Raw genomic sequence first — 18743 nt, 5'->3', positions numbered from 1 at the left:
AGCAATATGAGGAGTGTGTCTACTTGTCACAGAACTCCTGCCATTTGGAGAGGTGTCTATATCCTCACAAAGGCCAGTTAAAACTTCCAGAAAATTTATCACTTTTGTTATTGGAGGAGCTCTGCTGTGCTGCTCCTGAGGCGGGGACACGGACACGATTAAAAACACGCAACATGTCGGAGAGAGATGTGCATGCAGTGTTATAATTATTTCTGCTGTGATTTCTTTAAAAAGATACCTGATACTTGTCTTTTCAAATGGACTCCACACTGTGATTTTAATTCAATAAACATTCAGAATGTGAAAGTCAAAAACCAACTCATGTGATTTCTTCTTTTTGAGCAGCATAGATTGACGTTGCACTCTAACATTTAAACTCTGTGTGTATGTTTGTGTGTGTATATGTGTGTATGTGTCTGTGGGTTTATACCTGTGTGCATCTGTACAGATTTAACTGTGCTCATGTGCAGCATGTGTAGAATGATAATTATCTTCTCCTGACCTTCACTTTAGCTGCAGCAGAATGTCTGTCATTATAATTATTTGAGTTTACATGGTGTAGATACCAAATGGAGCACTTGACCATCAGTCCAGGGGATGAAATGTCTGAGTTATGTGTCTGTCTGTATGTATGTGAAAAGTAAGTTTAAAATTATATGTATGTGTTGTTATGTTTACTGCTGGTTGTTCAGTTGTCTCCCTGTTGTTTCCACTATTCAGTGATTATAAAGCATAACCATGAAATATGTATGTGTGTTATGTGTCTGTGATGTCCATCAGTCTGTCCTGATCAAGTCAGTCAGTCAGTGAGTTGTCTGGCCTCTCTCCCTTTCTCTCCCTCTCTTATTCCCCTCTCCCCTATCTTTTTCTCCCTGTGTGTGTGCTTGCAGCAGTCAGTGTGTGAGGAGATGCTGCGGGAGCTCCAGGGCATCGTCCTGTGTCGCGACAGCCTGCAGGTGAGGCGTCGGCGAGCGTCCTCAATGCTGCGGCCCCGGCCCTTACCCCTGGAGGAGCGCCGGGCGCGAGCTGCCGCCGTGAGCCTCAGCAACGGCAAGCTGTGCGGGGGCACCGGACTGCCTGAACCCCTCTCCCACAGACTGGCGCAGGAGGCCGCCCTGGTTGCGAGGGGGTGCAGCCACATCCGCATTTGCCCCGAGTGCCGACGCTTCCAGGGACTGAGGATGCGTCCTACAGGGGCCACCGGGGCCCTCCCATCTCCCACACACAGTGAGGAGAGCATAGAGTGGGATAAGACCACAAATAGCAGTGAACCTGAATAACGCCCGGCAATTCCAACAGGATTGACTTTCCCAGCAGCCACCTCTCTACTTTCCAGGGATCAAAGATCATGTGGTATTTTGATACAGCCATTCGGAGCTCGGTCTTAAAGGGCAGGACAATTCTGTGGACTCTTTTTTTTGCCCTAGAGGCAACAGCCAGCAGTCAGTTTTTGGAATCCCCTTGGGTGAATTTTTTCCTTGGTCATAGGAAAAACTGATGAGTCTGTCTCGTTGTGGTCTGTCCCTGTTGGCCCTCTGTACCGTGTAGAACAGGACGGGCAAAAACAGCTACAGGGCATTTGTACTATGCAGTATTTTCAGTCATTTATCATTGTGCTGTTTCTTTTTTTTCATTTTTAAATTATTTCTGTCCTCAGTTGGATTATCAGTACTGAATATTGTTATTCTATTGTTCTTTAAAAAAAAACTTCAAACAAGTTCCTTTTTTATCTGACAATTTACTGTATGAACGTATATTGCCTCTGATGAGCTGCAAAGATAAACAGACTAATGCAAGGTCATTCTTCAAATCCTTTTATTTTGAAAGTGCCAAAAACCATAAGTATTTTCTTGTGGCTGAAGAAAGCACCACAGCCTTGAGAAGACAACAAACTCAACTCAACCTAGAAGACAAACAGAGACATAAAGACTCATGGACTTCTTTCATAGTAGTGATATTCTATTAAAAAATGTTTTAACTGTTGGTATCTCTGAAAGACAGCGATGCATGTCTAGAGGTGTTGGCAGGTGCTCATTGAATGATTAATTGCTAAAGTGGTGGCTGCGTAGCTGATGAAGAATGATTTCCTGTTTTGAATACCTGCTTAAAAACATGATGGCTACACGCACATTGCACACAAACATCAATTTATTTCCTTCCTCCACTGTCCTGACATTCCCTTCTCCTCCATCTGTCCTACATCTTTGACACCATGACACATTTATTGTCTCGCCGCCTGTCCTCTTTTATGATCTCTCACTTAAAAATATATACACAGTCTCCTGCACCGTGCACACTCTCCGCTAGAGATTAGAGGTCACTTTTTCCATCTCACGTATTCGTATTTGTACATGTAGAAGGATGTTTCAGGTGTCATGAGGACATGCCTCTGTATGAATGAAACCCAGCATATATCAGAATCAACCAAAAACATGAAGTCCCTGGTAAAGAAAAAGGTTTATTTTTTAAATATCAACAGTTGACTTGAGTTCTTTTAAATGTCAAGGCAGTTAAACCTTTATTGATTGTGATGTTTTACACACTGCTTCGAGGAGTATTTCAGTTCAGATCAGCCTAGATCCTGTCTGACATTTTCATACCTTTATTCTTGCAAAACCCCAAGCCAAACTTTGAATATATTAATTGGTTCCTCAAGAGATGTTTAATCCAAACTGAGAGAGAAAAAAACACACATAATTTATTCTACTGTGTATCAATTCAGATTTGGTGAGTGCTATATTTGAAGTGTAGTGAAATCAAATGAAGTTGAACTTGAATGACTTAGTGATTCTAGTTTTCAATCACTGTTTGAAATGTATTCATTCTGTTTGGTTGTATTTATTGAAAGAATAGTTGTCTTTATTTGCATTATATCAACAATACCTCCAGAAATGAAACAATGAGAACAAACTACCAGCAACAGGATTCTTAGGATCCAGTTACTTTCTGCATAGACTGTGACGTGGGACTTAGTATTTTCCCACTGAGCTGACTAGTTTGGAGGTGTTACCGTATGATAGCCTGACTGTTGCACAGTGGGAATTCGTAGTCGTCCACCTGTCTTCATTGCTTCTTGCTTATCTCTGATGTGTCCATCATTTTAAATCTGCCCATCAGGTTCTGTCGATCATCATCCTGCAGAACTAGGCCACAAACTCCACGTGGCTTGAAGGTAACACTGCAGTATCTCTCTTGTATTTTTATTAGCAGCATTCACTTTCTATCTTTGTCATTTTTCACTCGCGGGTTGTTAGAAATTCTTTGGATATGTGCTTTTAAAGTAGCAATGTGGAAAAGGGGTGATAGTTTAAAGGAGGTGTCCACCCCATTGATCATTCACTGTGTTTAAATGTGTTTATGTTCATTTAAAATCACATAGAAATAACATGTAGTTTTGACCTTTTGACACTGTTATATGTGTGTGGTCACACTGTTACAGTGTTGTTGAATCATTCTGTCATTTGTTTTACCATTTCATATACACAGCAACATTATTTCACCCACATTGCCTCTACATTTTTCAAGCTCCTGTTGTTGCAATAATAGTCATGAAGGGTTTCCTGTTTCAGAAGCTGGTGACCATGTGACACTGTGGTGGATCAACCGCTGATCAACCTGGAGTGAACTGTAATATTAGCACGATTGTACTAATACTGAGTTTTCAGTGACTTGATGGTTTTGAACATTTTGGGTGACTGGAATCACAAATCAGTGGAATTTTTGTTCAGGGGGCTTTTTTCCACCTTTTTTCAATGTCGGCTTAATCAGTCACTGAAAAGTTTCAGGACTTCAAATGGCATTTCGACTCAGGTCTGCAGTGTGTCTGAACTCCCACGAGAACACACCAGTGTTTGAAACAGGATTGAATCTGCTTGATTTGCAACACCATAGAAAATGAAAGGGAGTAGAAAAGGCATTACGTTATCATCTGCTGTCACGCCAGGCATCAAATCCTCCAGTAATGAGCTATCATTGTCCCACAGAAGGTGTGTAAATACAGTATGATCCACAGGGTTCCCCAGTAATGGTCCATAGTATTGTTTTTTATTATGTTAATAGAACAGACATACAGACACAGACCTACATGTGTAAAACGTTTATATGGGCACACTATGCCATTTAGACACACTTACAGTATGGACACAGTCACAGATTGAGAGCTTAACGATAAGAAAAAAACATTCACAGTTAATGTAAACTTTCTATATTTCTTTGTATAATAACTTCTTAAAGGCAAATTGCCAAACAAATAGCAAAGAAACCCACATTTCATTACCAGTTTTATAAAAGAAGTTTCTATCCATTTGCTGAATGTCACTAAGAAACTCATGAAAGCAAGAAGGCTCTCGCTGCACCCGATGCTAACTTCTTAAACACTAAAAACATTTACAGGGGTGCTAAATCAAGCGTAGTTGGAATGAGATTGCCAATTACCTTGAAGGCATGAAGAGCAGTAGAGTAAGAATTAAAACAAATCCCTCTGAAACACTGGGCGACCTTCGCTGGGATACCACTGAGAGAGATGGCAGGGTTTGGCTGCTATATTTTATATGCTTTATTTTCTTATGTTGACATTTTTATTTCATTATAAATGCATTTCTTAAAACAGCCTCCATTTTGTGGGGTTCTGGTTCTGTCTCTTCTTTACTCTGATGTATTTGACCTTCTGAGCTGTTCAGATCTGTCATGTTAAATGGCTTCTGAGTGCACTTTGTTTTTCAAGTTTTTATTATTCAACCGGGAGGAATATTCAGACTGTGCACCTGTTTTGTTGTGACATGCACACATGCAGAGATGCAGTGCGAGGACGTTATGGGGTCCTCTAGCTGAGTAAACACGATGGCAATTGTTGAGTGAACCAGAAAGAACTGATGCATATATATCTCCCGTTTCTCTCCCATAACTGAATTAACGTCTGCACACTTGTGAATCTGTTGAACAGCTGAGAATTTGTGTGGGTGGGAAAGTCTAACGGAGGCTAATGAGTTTAACAACTCACTCATGTGCTATATAAGCATCCGCTCACCCGTACTCCATTTATCACTGTGATTTTCAGTGGATATTTCTCTCTCCTCAGGATAGTGAGTGAACACAACACCCTGCATCTGATTTATAGTTTAATTCAGACTGCTTCTCTCTTTCATCTCCTCTCTGAGTGCCTGTCTCACAATCTCTCCACTGCAGCATTAGAGATGACAAGGTTTTCTGTACGTCACCCACCTGCATGTCACACAGCACATCCACAGCACATCCACACACACACACACACACACACCTCCCCACATAACTCTAACAAGAGTGACACTCGCATATAAACACTCACCGCCACCTGTATGTCAGTGCTGTGTCAAGTTTATTTCATCATGCTCATGCTTCTCCTTCTGCCTTTGGTGCTCCAGGTCCATAAATTAAGTGCATCTCTACCCACCACTGCCTAGCCGCTGTTGGATTTATGGAGCCCATGATGAGCATTGAGTGCCTGCAGAGGTGTGTGAAAATCTACTTCACTCCTCAAGCTTACCCAGTTGTAGCACATAGCAATACCAATTTCCCTGTAGTTGATTGTTATTCTGTGAGGATTTAGGAAATATAGTGTACTGAGTCTGATGCATTTTGCCACGCTAACAGCTCACATCCCATACACTTGAAGAGGAAGTCTTTTTTTTATCAGCCTATTCTGCATAAATCCACACAAATAGAAGTTTTTTGGGCTTTTCACTTTCATAAAATTCATATTCTTTGGGCTTTGTCCAGTTGTACGAAAACAAAACATGAAACCTGGGATATTGTTAGAATACTGTGGGTCTATAACTTTGCATTCAATATAATTTGTATTGCCTTGTAATAGCAATTGTTAAATCTACTCATCCCATTCCTCCTCCCAAAATTGCATCTCTTTGTCAAGCAAGTGCTTTCTCTTCTCCGACAGTGGATTTCTCAAGGTTAACAGCGTGCATGTATACATCCGCCCCATAATAGCCACTAACAATCACAGGATCCAAGGATACCAATTGAAAGACGTAACAGGCTATCAGTGAGAACTACCTAATACACAGTGAGGCTGGTGCACATTTTTAAGTGAGAGCTTTCCTATTGATTTGCTGGCAATTAATTGAAAAAGGCTTGTTGTTGTGTTGTGCTCAAAGAAAAGGTATTCAGAGTGCAAGAATTCTCTCCAAGGTGAGATGCTGTCAAGGCTGTTATACAGCTTTTTGTTCACTGACAGTTGTTGTTGAACATATTGACCAAAACATCTTTACATTGTTTGTCTTTCAGAGAAATAAAATGGAGCTTCATTTACTTTGTGTTTCGTTCCCTCACTATTCATCCCTGCTGTGATCGATGGCCAACAGATGAGGTAGCATTGATTACCTAGTTGTGTGTGTACGTCTGTGTGGGTTAGAGTGAGTGTGTGTGTGTGCACGCGTGGGTGTATTTATATGCACTTACCTCCATGGGAAATCACAGTGTGGGCATCTTGATTCATCAGCTGGAGGCCATCTCGTTACATCATTACCCAAACGCTGAACAGACGCAGTAGACAGCCAAAGTCAAATTCTAGTGGAAGAGCAGCAGCCAGCGCTCATTGTCAGGTAATCACCAGAAATATGAAAGTAGACAGCTTTTATTGTGGAAATTGGTCTGTGCATAACAAAGCTACATGAGTTGTGTTGAATGTTGGCAAAATCTTTGTTGACCTTGGATTAAAGTTCCAAAGATTTAAGTACTCATCAGTCACTTTCCATAATGACTCCACTTTTTTTGCAGAGCATCATTTGTCTCTGAGCAAATGCTTGGATGACAGCAGACAAACATTTGCAGGGTTCAAATTAGAATCAGTTCATTAATCATGTGCACCATGGAAAGAACAGTATCTTATGTCTTTTCTTCTGCTTGCTCATTGTGCAAAAAAGGTAAACCTGTGGGAAAAAGGTTTCTGAATACAAGTACTTTTACTTTTGAAATTTAAAGTACACCTCACTCATAATATTTCTATACTTTACTGTAATATGCAGTTACTCTTACTTATAATTGAGTATTATTACATTGCTGTATTGGTACTTTTAGACTTACTGAGTACTTCTTCCACCACAGACTAATACAGTATTTTCCTAGTAATGTTGTACTCCCCTACTTACAGGTACATTATGCATATATCATTTTTGAAAACTGGGATGACTGCAGTCAACCCCATTAAACCCTTAGCAAACAGAAACACATAACCTCTGAAGGCAACAACTCCTTGTGGTTTGAGGAGAAAATATTGGTTTTTCAGATAAAGGCCTCTTGAGTTCCTGCGTTAATTGGTCGTTAGAGCACAGAATTATCTTAATCCCTGAGTAAATGATTCATTACCTCACAGATGAGAGGTTAAAAAAAATTTGCACTGGGCCATGGAAAAGACGCACAAATGACAGCCTTGGAAGTAAAATCTGTTTATCTGGCTCCCCGCAGGGGAAGTCGAGTTTTATCGATGCTGGGCAACTAAATCATATTTCCTGCACCATTAACTGTTATTTTGCCTTTCGCTTGTTGTTGTCTATTGTTAGGCAACCTCATATTGAACATTACTTTTTGTTTACTTTTTATATTTTCCTGTCTTGTAATTTCTGTTTTGTCATAATCGTGGGCTGAATGAAAACACTGCTGTGTAGTAGTATTACAGTTTAGCAGCAGTGGTTGTGCTGTTTCCTGTGTCTCTGTGGCTCATGTGGTCAGTTTCGCCTTCCAGTTCCTTGCCTGTTACCATATTTGGATTCTGGTCCACTGATTCAGCATAAAACATACACTGGAGTTACATTGCCATTTTTGCTTCTACGTCTACCTGTTGTAACATCATGACAGTCTTTGCTGTAATGTGCTCTTTTACAGTACAGCATACTCTTTCCCAATTTCACTCATTTCATACCATGTTAGTGTAATCCTAATATTCACATACTTTTACTCATCATAAAAAAAAAAATCTTGTCTCAAAAAGAACATAGTACACCACCTGTTGACACATACAAAATACCAACTATACACTACAATATCCATCCATCCATCCATTATCTATATTGCTTATCCGTTCAAGGGTCGCGGGGGGGCTGGAGCCTATCCCAGCTGTCATTGGGCAAGAGGCAGCGTACACCCTGTACGGATTGCCAGTCCATCACAGGCCCAACATATACAGACAAACAACCAATTAGACTCACATTCACACCTATGGGCAATTTAGAGTTATCAGTTAACCTATGCTGCATGTTTTTGAACTGTGGGAGGAGGCTGGATTACCCGGAGAGAACCCACGCAGGCGCAGGGAGAACATTCAAACTCCACACAGAAAAGCCCCAGGCCTGAACCGGGGTTCAAACCCAGAACCTTCTTGTACACTACAACAGTCTATGAGAAACTGGATATCTATACAGGTCAACAATCATTTGCTACATCTAGTGGGCATTAGACAACATTACAGACTCTATGGTGAACCACTGAATGCAGGCATTGATAACGCAGCCTATTTTGTACTCTGATGGTAAAATATTATATAATAACAGCATCCATCTGTGCGTTAGGCATACTAAATTGTGAGTTGCAGATTGATGCTGTCGCGAATGTCGCTTTCAATTGAACCAAACACAGATGCAACAGTCAGATCAAATAGAATCAAGTTGTAGATACAATATTAAACAAATGTGTCTCACTGAGAAGAGCAGCTGCTTTGTATTTGTAAGGAGTCTGTCTCTCAGATGTCCAGTGCATTGAGGCCAAATTCAGAGAGCAGTCCCTTGTAATTTTGATGAAGAGTTGTGCTCTTGTCCTCCCACCTCTGCCGAGCCACAGACAGCTGGGAAGTCAGGCTGTCGAGAGTATCCTGCAGACAACAGTAGTAAAAATGAGATGCGTGTTAAAATTTTCACTTTAAATCACCCAGTTGTCTAACCTTATATCCCTCCCCTCTTAACCACCTTTAACTCTAATGAGTTTCAGGAGAGAGCTGATGGAGAAGAGGCATAATTAGATTCTGTGTCATACTGGGAAAGGGAGAAATAATGATAATTACATATTAAAATCCTAGTGCCATAATCACAGGCTGACTCCTCTAACAGGGCTCTAGGCTTGATCACTTATCTTTAAAGATCTGTGCACTAAAATTGTGCATGTACTGTCTGTGCTCAGCCAATTTGGCTGTACTTATAAAAGGTCAATACTGACCCCATTCCTCATCCATTATGCCCTGATGGAAAATTCTGCTACTTCCCAAACTGAGTCTTATTTTCCTGGTTTAACACAATATAATGTGCCTATAGATATGCATAATACTGTGTCATTATTGTGGATATTATAAACTTGAGCCCTTGTGCACACTGCTTGAAATATCTCCACAACAGAGCCCAGTAGGACCAAGGAAATATGATTCTTAAACCAACAACAAAAATTTTGTCTCTGTATGACTTCTCAGTTCACTGATTTCTCAGTAATGCTGGCCAGATACTTTTTCACATCTCACTGTAAACAAAACAGTGGTGTACATCCAGGCCAGCCTGCAGATTGATGCTCTGTATTGCCAGAAAGCCCTAAGAAATGATTGGAGGTTTAAGGTTTAATGCTCACCTTTGTTTAGATGTCCAAATACCTGCTTTTGACAGCTGGGTCAAGCCTGGACTGTTTGAAAACTGTCTGAGGCTTTTGTAAAACTGATTCCAGCTGTGTGCTCTCTGTTATCTCTAAAGTGATGGCAGTGAGTGCAATGTTATGTTAACCTACAGGTTTATTGGACAAAAGTATGACCGAGGTTATAAACAGAGGATTCTCCTTCATGTGAGTCATGAAGCAGCAGGAGAGCTAATTACACCATTACACATAGTTATGTCTCTGCTTGACACAGGCAAAATCTGATGACCCCCTGCCATGCTCTTAAAGTTGCTTTATGTAGGATTTTAGAATTTCTGACTTTATCTACTGCTGGTGGTATAAAAAAAAATATTGACCTTTTAAAAAAATTCAAGAAAATAAAATTACTACTTGAATAGACATTACTTAGTCACAAGCCTTACTGCACCATACAGAAAGTAAGCCTGAATAAAACCCACACCCCACCTGACCTGTAGTTCAGAGTGGAGTCACTGACAATGCCTCACACCCAGGCACAGATCTGACCATTATGTTGAAGTACTACTCCCTGCCCATTATTTCTGTTGAGTAAAAATACAGATCGAGTTTGCACAAGGCTGATCTCTCTACACAGACAAGGGGAAGTCCCAAATCACATTAAATCACTATAGAAAAGGGGGCAAAGAATGGGGACTGATGTTCATCCTAATCAGCTTTGAGCCTACCTGTACATACAGGTTTACAGTGCAAGGGGCCTCAAAGACGTCAAGTCAAACCTACAGAGTCTTGTTAGCGGCTGCTTCTTCAGAGCTCTCTTTACTCACATGCAGGACCTTCTCATAGTCTGTTTCCATGTTGTCCAGCTTGTGTTGGAGGTCATCTATAGTGGCATCCTTCTCCCGTTCCATCTGCACACGCTCTCTTTTCTCTTTCCCCAGGTCCTCTTGACACATGGCTAGGCAGACAAATTCATACAGGCATGCCATCACTTTTAATTCTGGAAGATAAGTGGCACTCCTTTGTCTCATAGACTTTAAAAATAGATGTATTCATACCAAGTTCTTCCTTCAGCTGGCTGACCTCCTTCTCCAGCCTCTTCACCTTGCTGGTCAGCTCTGTCTGCATGGTTTTGTACTGGCGACTGAGGTCTAGAATGACATTTGTGTCAACGATTTCAGACTTAGCCTTCATTGCTGATTCACTTTGTAAGGCTAATGCAGCAATCAGCTTAGGTACCCAACTAATTAGACTTTTTGTTCCTCAAAAATTACCTTTGGCAAACACACCCCTTGTCCTCCACTCCCAAAGGGATTCACGCTTTATCTCAGGTTATTAAATGAGAGACTAATTGTTGATTCATGCCCCGTCTGTACCGTACCAGAGTTGACGTCCCTGTGGTCTTGTCTCTCGTGCTGCAGCTTCTGCTCCATATCTCTCATGCGCCTCCTCAGGTCAACTCTATCAGACTGGACCTTTATTACAGACTCACACTGTAAAGCTGTGGTAATCATACAAACGCATGCATGAATGTGCAGATAAGTGGCAGAATTTTGGTTTTCTTAAGCAGAGGTGGCAATAACCCTTTGCAAAAATACTGCAGTTACCGTTCTGTTGGTAAACTAAAGCCTCATTAGTAAAGCATGCTCAAGTGCTCAATTATGCTTGAACATGTAAGTAATAATTAAGTGTTGTAGGAGGTACAGATGGTGTATATAAGTATTACCAGCAAAATACTCTCAAGATTATTATTGGATTATTATCACTGAATCAATACATGTTTTAAGTAGCATTTAACTGCTCAGGTATTTAAAAATAGTGTGACCTATAACAGTGGATTTATCTTTTAAATGGTAATAGCAGTAACTGTCAAAATGTACAGTATTTACCTCTGAAAGGTAATGGAGTAGAAATATAAAGTAACATAAACTAGAAAGGTACCTCAACATCATGCTGATGCACAGTACCTGAGTAAAGGCATTTTGTTTCTGCACTAACCACCAATACTAATACTTTAAACAAAATCATATAACCTTATGATATGTTCTACATGAAAAAAATTGATCTGAAGAATAAGTACACCATCAGATGAATTTAGATAATTAACAATTTCCCGCAAGTGATATATAAAGGATTCTAATTCTGATTCTGATAACAAAACCATGCTTTTCTCCTTTTAAATGTGCTTGAGTCTCAGTATATGGTCTTGCATAGTGAAATATCAGATCAGAGAGCCAGTAAGCCGACCACTAACTAGCCGTGTAAACACACTTATATTTTTCTTGGTATTACAGGTGTGAAGGTAAGTTGATAGCAATGTTTTTTAACAAAAAAGCAAAATTATTTTTAACAAAAGTCACCTTCAGTTTGATCATGGAGGTAATGTACAGTTGTTTGGGCTATTTATAAATTAAAGCACATGCTACATTGCATATAAAAGAACTCAAAATAGCTGCTCACCAATGTGATCCTGTAGGATGGCTATATCCAGAATACTGCGCCTATACTTTTCCTCCAAGTCATTGTAACCTGCAACAAGGCAATAATACTCATTAAATGCGTTATTTAGCATCACAGAAGCAACAAAAAAATCTGGATTATCTCCTGAGCAAAGTTACTTTTTTCTGGTTTCTTTTTTGTGGTCTTTTTTGTCTTTTTCTTTGGAGGCATGTTTGCGTGCTGTGAGGCTGCTTGCTCAGTCCTTTGAGCACACAAAGTATACACACAGAAGGCCTACGCTAACTACAGACAGGGGATGAGTCTTTGTTGCTGGGCACTGGTTGCCAAAGTGAGTTGCCATGGCACAAACTGTCCAGCTTAATTGATAGTTGACTGACTTTGATCACAGCCAATCACAACTTGACTGGGGGCACCGCTGCCTTTTTAGTCCATGCATGCTGGCCATGAAATTGGATCCTTACTTTTAGTGAGACATGTCAAAGCGTCCTTTGTTGTCAGGGGTGACCAAGGCCCGCGCTGGGAGAATTCAGGGCTGCATTCAGCATCTCCTGAACGTTTTATGAATGCTGCGCAGGCAGGGGCGCGCGCCCGACCACATTCATAGATCGTGAACGCGCACAGGGAAGGCGTGGAGTTTGGGTTTTGAGGGGCGGAGGAGGAGGAGGAGGGGGGCGAACGGAAGGGGACGTACAGGAAAGGCAAAGGGCCGTGCATACACGTCACGGGAGGGGAAACAGAAAAATACTGGGCAATGCTCAATTCCCACAATTATTTATTCACCCCTGTTCCCGTGTGCGTCCGAGAATCTTTCGCAGTTTTAAGTGCAACTTCCTCTCTTCAGTCATCGGTGAGTGCGCTCTGTCGTCAGCCTCACCGCCCGCAGAGGAGGGCTGACACTGTCACACAGCCACTGAACTTCCCGTCAAGACACAGCACAGGCAAGAAGCTGCCGCTGACAAAAAAAGGGGAACGACATCGGGGTTTGTCGAGAAGAGAGGACGCACCCCAGTTCACAGAGCTTCTGGGCAGAGAAACGGTGCCATTGTCCTCCAGCTGAGGGCGAGTAGAGACAGGTCTGGTGCTCTGCTAATTAGCTTGCGTGGGTCCCTGCAGAGAGAGACAGAGCAACGCAGCTAGCTGCAGCATAGAGCAGCATACACAGGGTGTGAGTGACTGAGGGGCTTGTTTTAGCCACTATCGGGGCATTTATCTGACGAACTGATGCTAGGTTTACTGATGGGACCATTTATCCGATAGTCATCCCTCCCTCCCTCTACCCCCCGTCGGACCCTGGCTCGGATTCGCCACTCGGGCGCTGTCCTCGCCGGGGGGTGCCGGATCACCATCGCCCGGTCCAGCTAACTCCAGGCAGCGGTTCGGTCCCCCCTGACCCCTGCCCTGCCTCGCCTGTCTGCCGCTCTGGCCGACCCTAGCCGAGCCCGAACATGGCAGGGAACCTGAAGAAAGGCGGGGGGCTCATCGGAATGATGAAGGATGCCTTCCAGCCACACCATCACCACCTCCACTCCCATCATCAGCCCGGGGCCGTGGACAAAAAGACGGTGGAGAAATGCTGGAAACTGATGGACAAGGTTTGTGGTGATCACCGTTAACTAGCCGTTAACGTTAGCCACAGCGTTGGGTGCCTAGGGCGACTGCTAGCTAATCGCAGCTAACTAGCGATAAGCTAGCTAATCTTCGCCTGCTGCAGGTCAGGCGTTGCTAACGTTAAGTTAGCTAGTCAGCTGGGACGAAGACGTGGTTAGCTAACGTTAGCTAATTTGAGAACATAAACCATATAATTCTTTTACCATAACACCGAAGTTACCTCACATCACTTTAAAAGACACTCGGACTTTTAAAGCAGCGTAACATTAACGTTAGCCGACGGACAGAGAAGGGCTTTCTACAACACATCTGTTTGCTAGTGCTGTGCCATTCTCTGCTAACTAGTTGTCATATCGTGTTACATCCAACTTGTTGGACCACGTTTAAAAGCTAAGTTGTATAGTAAACATTAAAGAAAGGAGACATGCGATACAGGAATTTGATTTCGTGAACTTATGGCAGTGCACTAAAATTACAGGGCTCCCAGCACAGTCACAGTCCCTCCTGTACATTGTTGTTGAAATGTCTACAGTCAACTATTTTGTCAGTCACAGGAAACTGTAACAAAGCACTGAAATAAAATATAGGCAACGCGTCCATTTAACTAGGCCAATTACGCTCTCTCACGGGGAAGACTCATTTCACAGCTTCACTTCTCGGAAAAAAAAGTCTGTTGCAGTTTGACCCCCAGTTTCCTGTGAGATTCACACAGCAATATCAGTGTGAATAGGAAGACAAGACACTCTTTTGTGTATCTTCTTCCTCTTTGAGGCCTTGGTTTAGAGCTCTGATGTTAAGTTCTTTTACAAAGCTATTATTTAGAAACCACGTTCCAGTTTATTTTGCACCATTAGCATCTGTGCTAGATTATCAAGCGAGGTTGTTGTCCACATTTTAAGAGGTACTGTGCCTAACACAAATAAGAAAATAAGGCAGCACTTCAATTGCAGTTTTTGCTTATAGTTTTGTTACCAGTGACTGCGACTGTTCAACAGTCTTATATCTTATAAATCTTTTGTGTCTACATCTTGAAGTACAGTCTGGACAAGATGACTGTACAACTGACCTTACTCCACTGAAACCACCTGCATAGTCAGGTTAGCTTTTGCAGTTTACAGTATGAGAATAATTTACCATATTCATCTGACCCAGTGAAACAGTTGAGGGACAGCACCAGTGAGGTGAAAAAAAGAGTAGCTTACCTTTTGAAAAGGCTATAAGACCAAAAGTATTTTTACTCTACCAGATTGTTTAAAATAGCAGCGGAAATGTTGTTCAGTGCTGTCTTAAGGAAAACCACAGCCCAGCATATACCCTAGACCAACACTTGTCAAATAATAATACGGTTACTCTTTGAAAACACCTCAGGCACAGGACTAAGTTAAATTTTATCCAAAGTATGAGGTTAATTTCCATCTTCAGATTTACAACCTTGCCTATCCTCAGTGTTCAACAAACCAAAGCTTAATAATTGAATCCTTGTGTTCAGTCTTTTCACCTTAACACCAAATTTGTGATGCTAGACATTATGGCAGATAACCATCAGTGAATTTCAGTTGATACAGTGCCCGGAGATGATATGGATAATATGATAATGATGTTGTGCTGCTGTACAACTCAGCAACACATATTTCTTAACTTACAGCTGAAATTGACTATACCTCTGTCTATTAAGTTTTTTTCTTAATATAGACACTATGCACAGCTTCAATGGTACTTCGAAAATCTGTCTCAGGAAGTTATGAAATTTATGGAAGACAAATGGATAATTCAGTTGCCTAGCATAGTTCATCATCAGACTGTTTTGTAAAAATATCTATATTCTGACATTGAAAACTTTCAGAGAATTAACAAATTGTTGTTTCTCTTCTAATTGCTAAACATAGGGCAAAATATGTTTTCTGGGAACGGTCTCTGAGCTCTGCAAAAACAAGGAAGCACAAAAATCACCTGTTTACAGCTAAAGTCAAAAAATACAATGAGGGGACAACTTTTCTTCAAGCTGGTTAACCTTTAAACAACTTGAACTTGATGTGGAAAAACTACCTGGTCCATGCCAGGTGTAGAATCAGCCAGGAGACTGAGAGAAGAGAGAAAAAGATGAGTGGAATGCAGTTTAGCTTGGAGGGACTCAACATTTTACTTGAAGGCAGTAGCCTTTGATATACGCTTACACACGCGAGTGCTTGGATGTTGTGGCCTTGTACGTGAGCATGCATGTACATGTGCTTGGCTGAGGTTTGGGCACAAGTGTTAGATGATAGATGGGTAGGGGAGATGATAATGTTAGTCGTGTAACCTTGGCAACAGTCTTATCTGGTCTCAGACATAACCATTGTAAACCTGAACTTGGAGGCCTGAAGAAGGGTGAGGACTCACTGTTGGTTATGATACTGAGGGCATATTAGTTTTCAGTTCAGTTGTCAGTGTAGCCAAATGAAAAATCGGCTCTTATCCAGACATCAACCACAAGCAAATTATCCAAAACACACAAAGGACACAAAAGGTACTGTTCTTTTAGTGTACTGCATACTATTCAGTAGAAGTTGTTCCAAGGCTTCTCTTTCTCCTTCAGTTGCATTAGTTGGCAACTAACAGTTTTTAAGTGGATTAAATGATTAGGGCATTGCTGATTTTATCTGCTCAGTCTAATGCTGAATGCAATATAGATAATCCGTATGACTAATAGTAATAAAGACTTTGCTTTTTTGTGTTTCCTGGTGCTTAAAACAGCCATATTAGTTTTTGTAGTATCCACTCCAGCAATGCTTTTATACACCCTGGTCATCCTTGATGTCCTTTTAAAACTAAGGACTTCTGAATTTTATCTATAAATAAAAAGTGTAAAGTAACTGATATGGACATAATGTAATTCCATTGAGAAATTTCACCTGTGATCCTTTCACTCTCAGTGTCAGTAGGAAGCTGACCTTTGATTTGATGCCCACATGCTAAAAACATTTTGCATGTTGTGAAAGCAATACTGCTTAAAATATCCCGCCAGTCAAGTGTGACCTCATTCTTTTTGACAGGCATTTGATACAGTGATGATGAACCAACTGGTCTGAGCTCAGTGACCCATTTACAAACTGGGATCAAATATTCCTAATATGTTACAGTCTCAGTATATTAAGCATGGTGTCTTTATGTTAATTGAGGAGGAATACTCTGAATGACATTAATGATCAGTAATTAGATATAAAGTGTCAAGTGAGAATGAGAGGCTGTAACTAGGGAACTTTTTTTTCTTTAAAATAATTTATTATTTTTCCATCCATAAGCTGATCGATTAGTCTCCAATTAGACATTAATCCTTGGTTGGTCAAGAAATTTAGAGGATCTGATGAATTGTATCAAACATATAAATGTTTTATATCAATATAGTTTGACTTTGTAAAGCTGAGAACAGTATAGATGTATATTTAGTTGATGAGCATTTAAACCCCAGAAATAAAGATCAGATGGATCTCACCATGGAATCACATGGTATTACATTAAACCATGTCACCATAGCATAGATGTATGTGTTTGCATGCATAGACATAAAATTGTTTTGCTTTGGTGATAGTTGATACATTTATGTGGTTCTAGACTGATTTCAATTATATTAGAAGTCTTTTCTAAGTCTGTTGAAGTCTAATTTTCCCATAAGGACAAACTGATGGTTTCCAAAAAGAAGAGGCAAGGAAATTTAAACCGACATTCTTGTAGTGCTATTCCTGCCATATTTCTTTCTAACACTCAGACATGATTAGTAGACAATAATTTGGCTCGGTCTACAAAAAGAATGAGCCATGTCCTGTTGTTGACATGCAATTGTTCGGTCACCACTGAAGCTGCCAGCCCAGCTCCATATCAATGCTGGTTCAAATCAGGACGTGAGACCCCAGAATTTTTGAATGGAAGTGTAGTTTTATGTCCCTGTGATCAAGTTAGACTTGAATCCAGTGGTAAATATGACAGCAACCATGTCCGTACAGAGCTTAATGACAGAGTGTTCTAGGCTCCCAGCCAGTGTCTTTTGTAATGGTCAACGAAGTGACTCAGACACAGTGCAGCAGTACAGTGAGATGGGTGAGGAAAGGTTGAACATTAGTGAGGATGAAACAAGCATTCATACAGTCTGGTGAACATGTTTGACTCAAGCACGTAGTTGATTTTCTGTGGTCTAAACGTCAAACAGGGGGGATCTAAATATACATGTTTTATAACGCCATCTAATAGAAGATTATCCTCTTGTTCACCCATTACAAACACTCCCTCTGATGCATCAATGATTGACATTAGTCAAGCTGTTTGAAGTTTGAGTTTTTCAGTCTTTTGTACTTGAAAAGTCTTTGTGATGTACCATTGTAGTTGAAGCTCATATCCACGTCGTCAGTATCACAGTCGGTGTTTCAGCTGTTCAAATTTGCAAAGCAATCACATACAAATGTTGAGTAAAGAGAATTTGTGTTTTTAAGGCGGAAGTGATCTAGAATGTGCAGACTGAAATGGGGAAGTGTAAACATATCAACATCTTGTCTAAACATGCTGAAGAAGTGGAGAATCAGACTGTGGTGACCCACAAGTAGACATATTCTAAGCTGCAGGTCTACAAAATACATCTGTAAATTGCTTCAAAATGTGAACAAAAACGGCATAGATAAATGCAGGTACGATTCATCCTCTGTCACCCCCATCTTTTTTTGTGTAGATACAAAAGGAGGTAGTGTGACGGTGGTGATATAACATATGATTCTATGAGGGATTAAGTCAGTGATATTCCATTATATAATGTGTAGACTTGCCACACTCTGAAAGCTCCAAGCTTGACAGGGCTTTTAAGGGCCTTTCTTTGAGTCTTCAACCTTGTTGGCATTTTCCACTTTGCATGTCTCCCATCTGGGCTCATGGACAGTATTCTGCACTAAAGATAAGTGCTTTAAATCAGAAAAGAGCTATATCATGCAAAGATCTGTCTATAACGTACAGAATGAAAACACAGTGACACTTCTCAGATTTTCTTTCTCTCTCACCCTCCTTTAACCTTTCTCTCACCACTTTCTTTCTAACACGTCTTCTGTCTTGCCTGTCTCTCATCT

The 18743-nt window shown here is 40.9% G+C and overlaps 3 protein-coding genes across 3 annotated transcripts in view; 2 read left to right on the top strand and 1 right to left on the bottom strand.

The window, feature by feature from the left end:
- Positions 1-6458, top strand: part of grik4 (glutamate receptor, ionotropic, kainate 4) — a 262394-nt gene extending 255936 nt beyond the window's left edge. The window contains 1 exon segment of the mRNA XM_051065501.1: positions 891-6458. Coding sequence (XP_050921458.1) covers positions 891-1280 — 390 coding nt within the window. The 3' untranslated portion in view covers positions 1281-6458.
- Positions 6459-6596: 138 nt separating this feature from the next.
- On the bottom strand, positions 6597-12621 carry ccdc153 (coiled-coil domain containing 153). The gene is made up of 6 exons (XM_018681229.2): positions 12210-12621; positions 12052-12120; positions 10973-11092; positions 10650-10742; positions 10419-10549; positions 6597-8854 (listed from the first exon to the last, which is right to left on the bottom strand). Exons 1-6 carry the CDS (start codon positions 12259-12261, stop codon positions 8726-8728), a joined length of 594 nt encoding a protein of 197 aa, XP_018536745.1. The 5' UTR covers positions 12262-12621; the 3' UTR covers positions 6597-8725.
- A 151-nt stretch (positions 12622-12772) lies between these two features.
- Positions 12773-18743, top strand: part of cbl (Cbl proto-oncogene, E3 ubiquitin protein ligase) — a 35825-nt gene continuing 29854 nt past the window's right edge. The window contains exon 1 of the mRNA XM_051065699.1: positions 12773-13643. Coding sequence (XP_050921656.1) covers positions 13497-13643 — 147 coding nt within the window. The 5' untranslated portion in view covers positions 12773-13496. The remainder of the gene's footprint in view (positions 13644-18743) is intronic.

This window comes from Lates calcarifer, linkage group LG21 (genome assembly GCF_001640805.2).
Source record: "Lates calcarifer isolate ASB-BC8 linkage group LG21, TLL_Latcal_v3, whole genome shotgun sequence".
Taxonomy (NCBI): Eukaryota; Metazoa; Chordata; class Actinopteri; family Centropomidae; genus Lates; species Lates calcarifer.
This window is presented reverse-complemented; position numbering and strand designations above follow the sequence as displayed.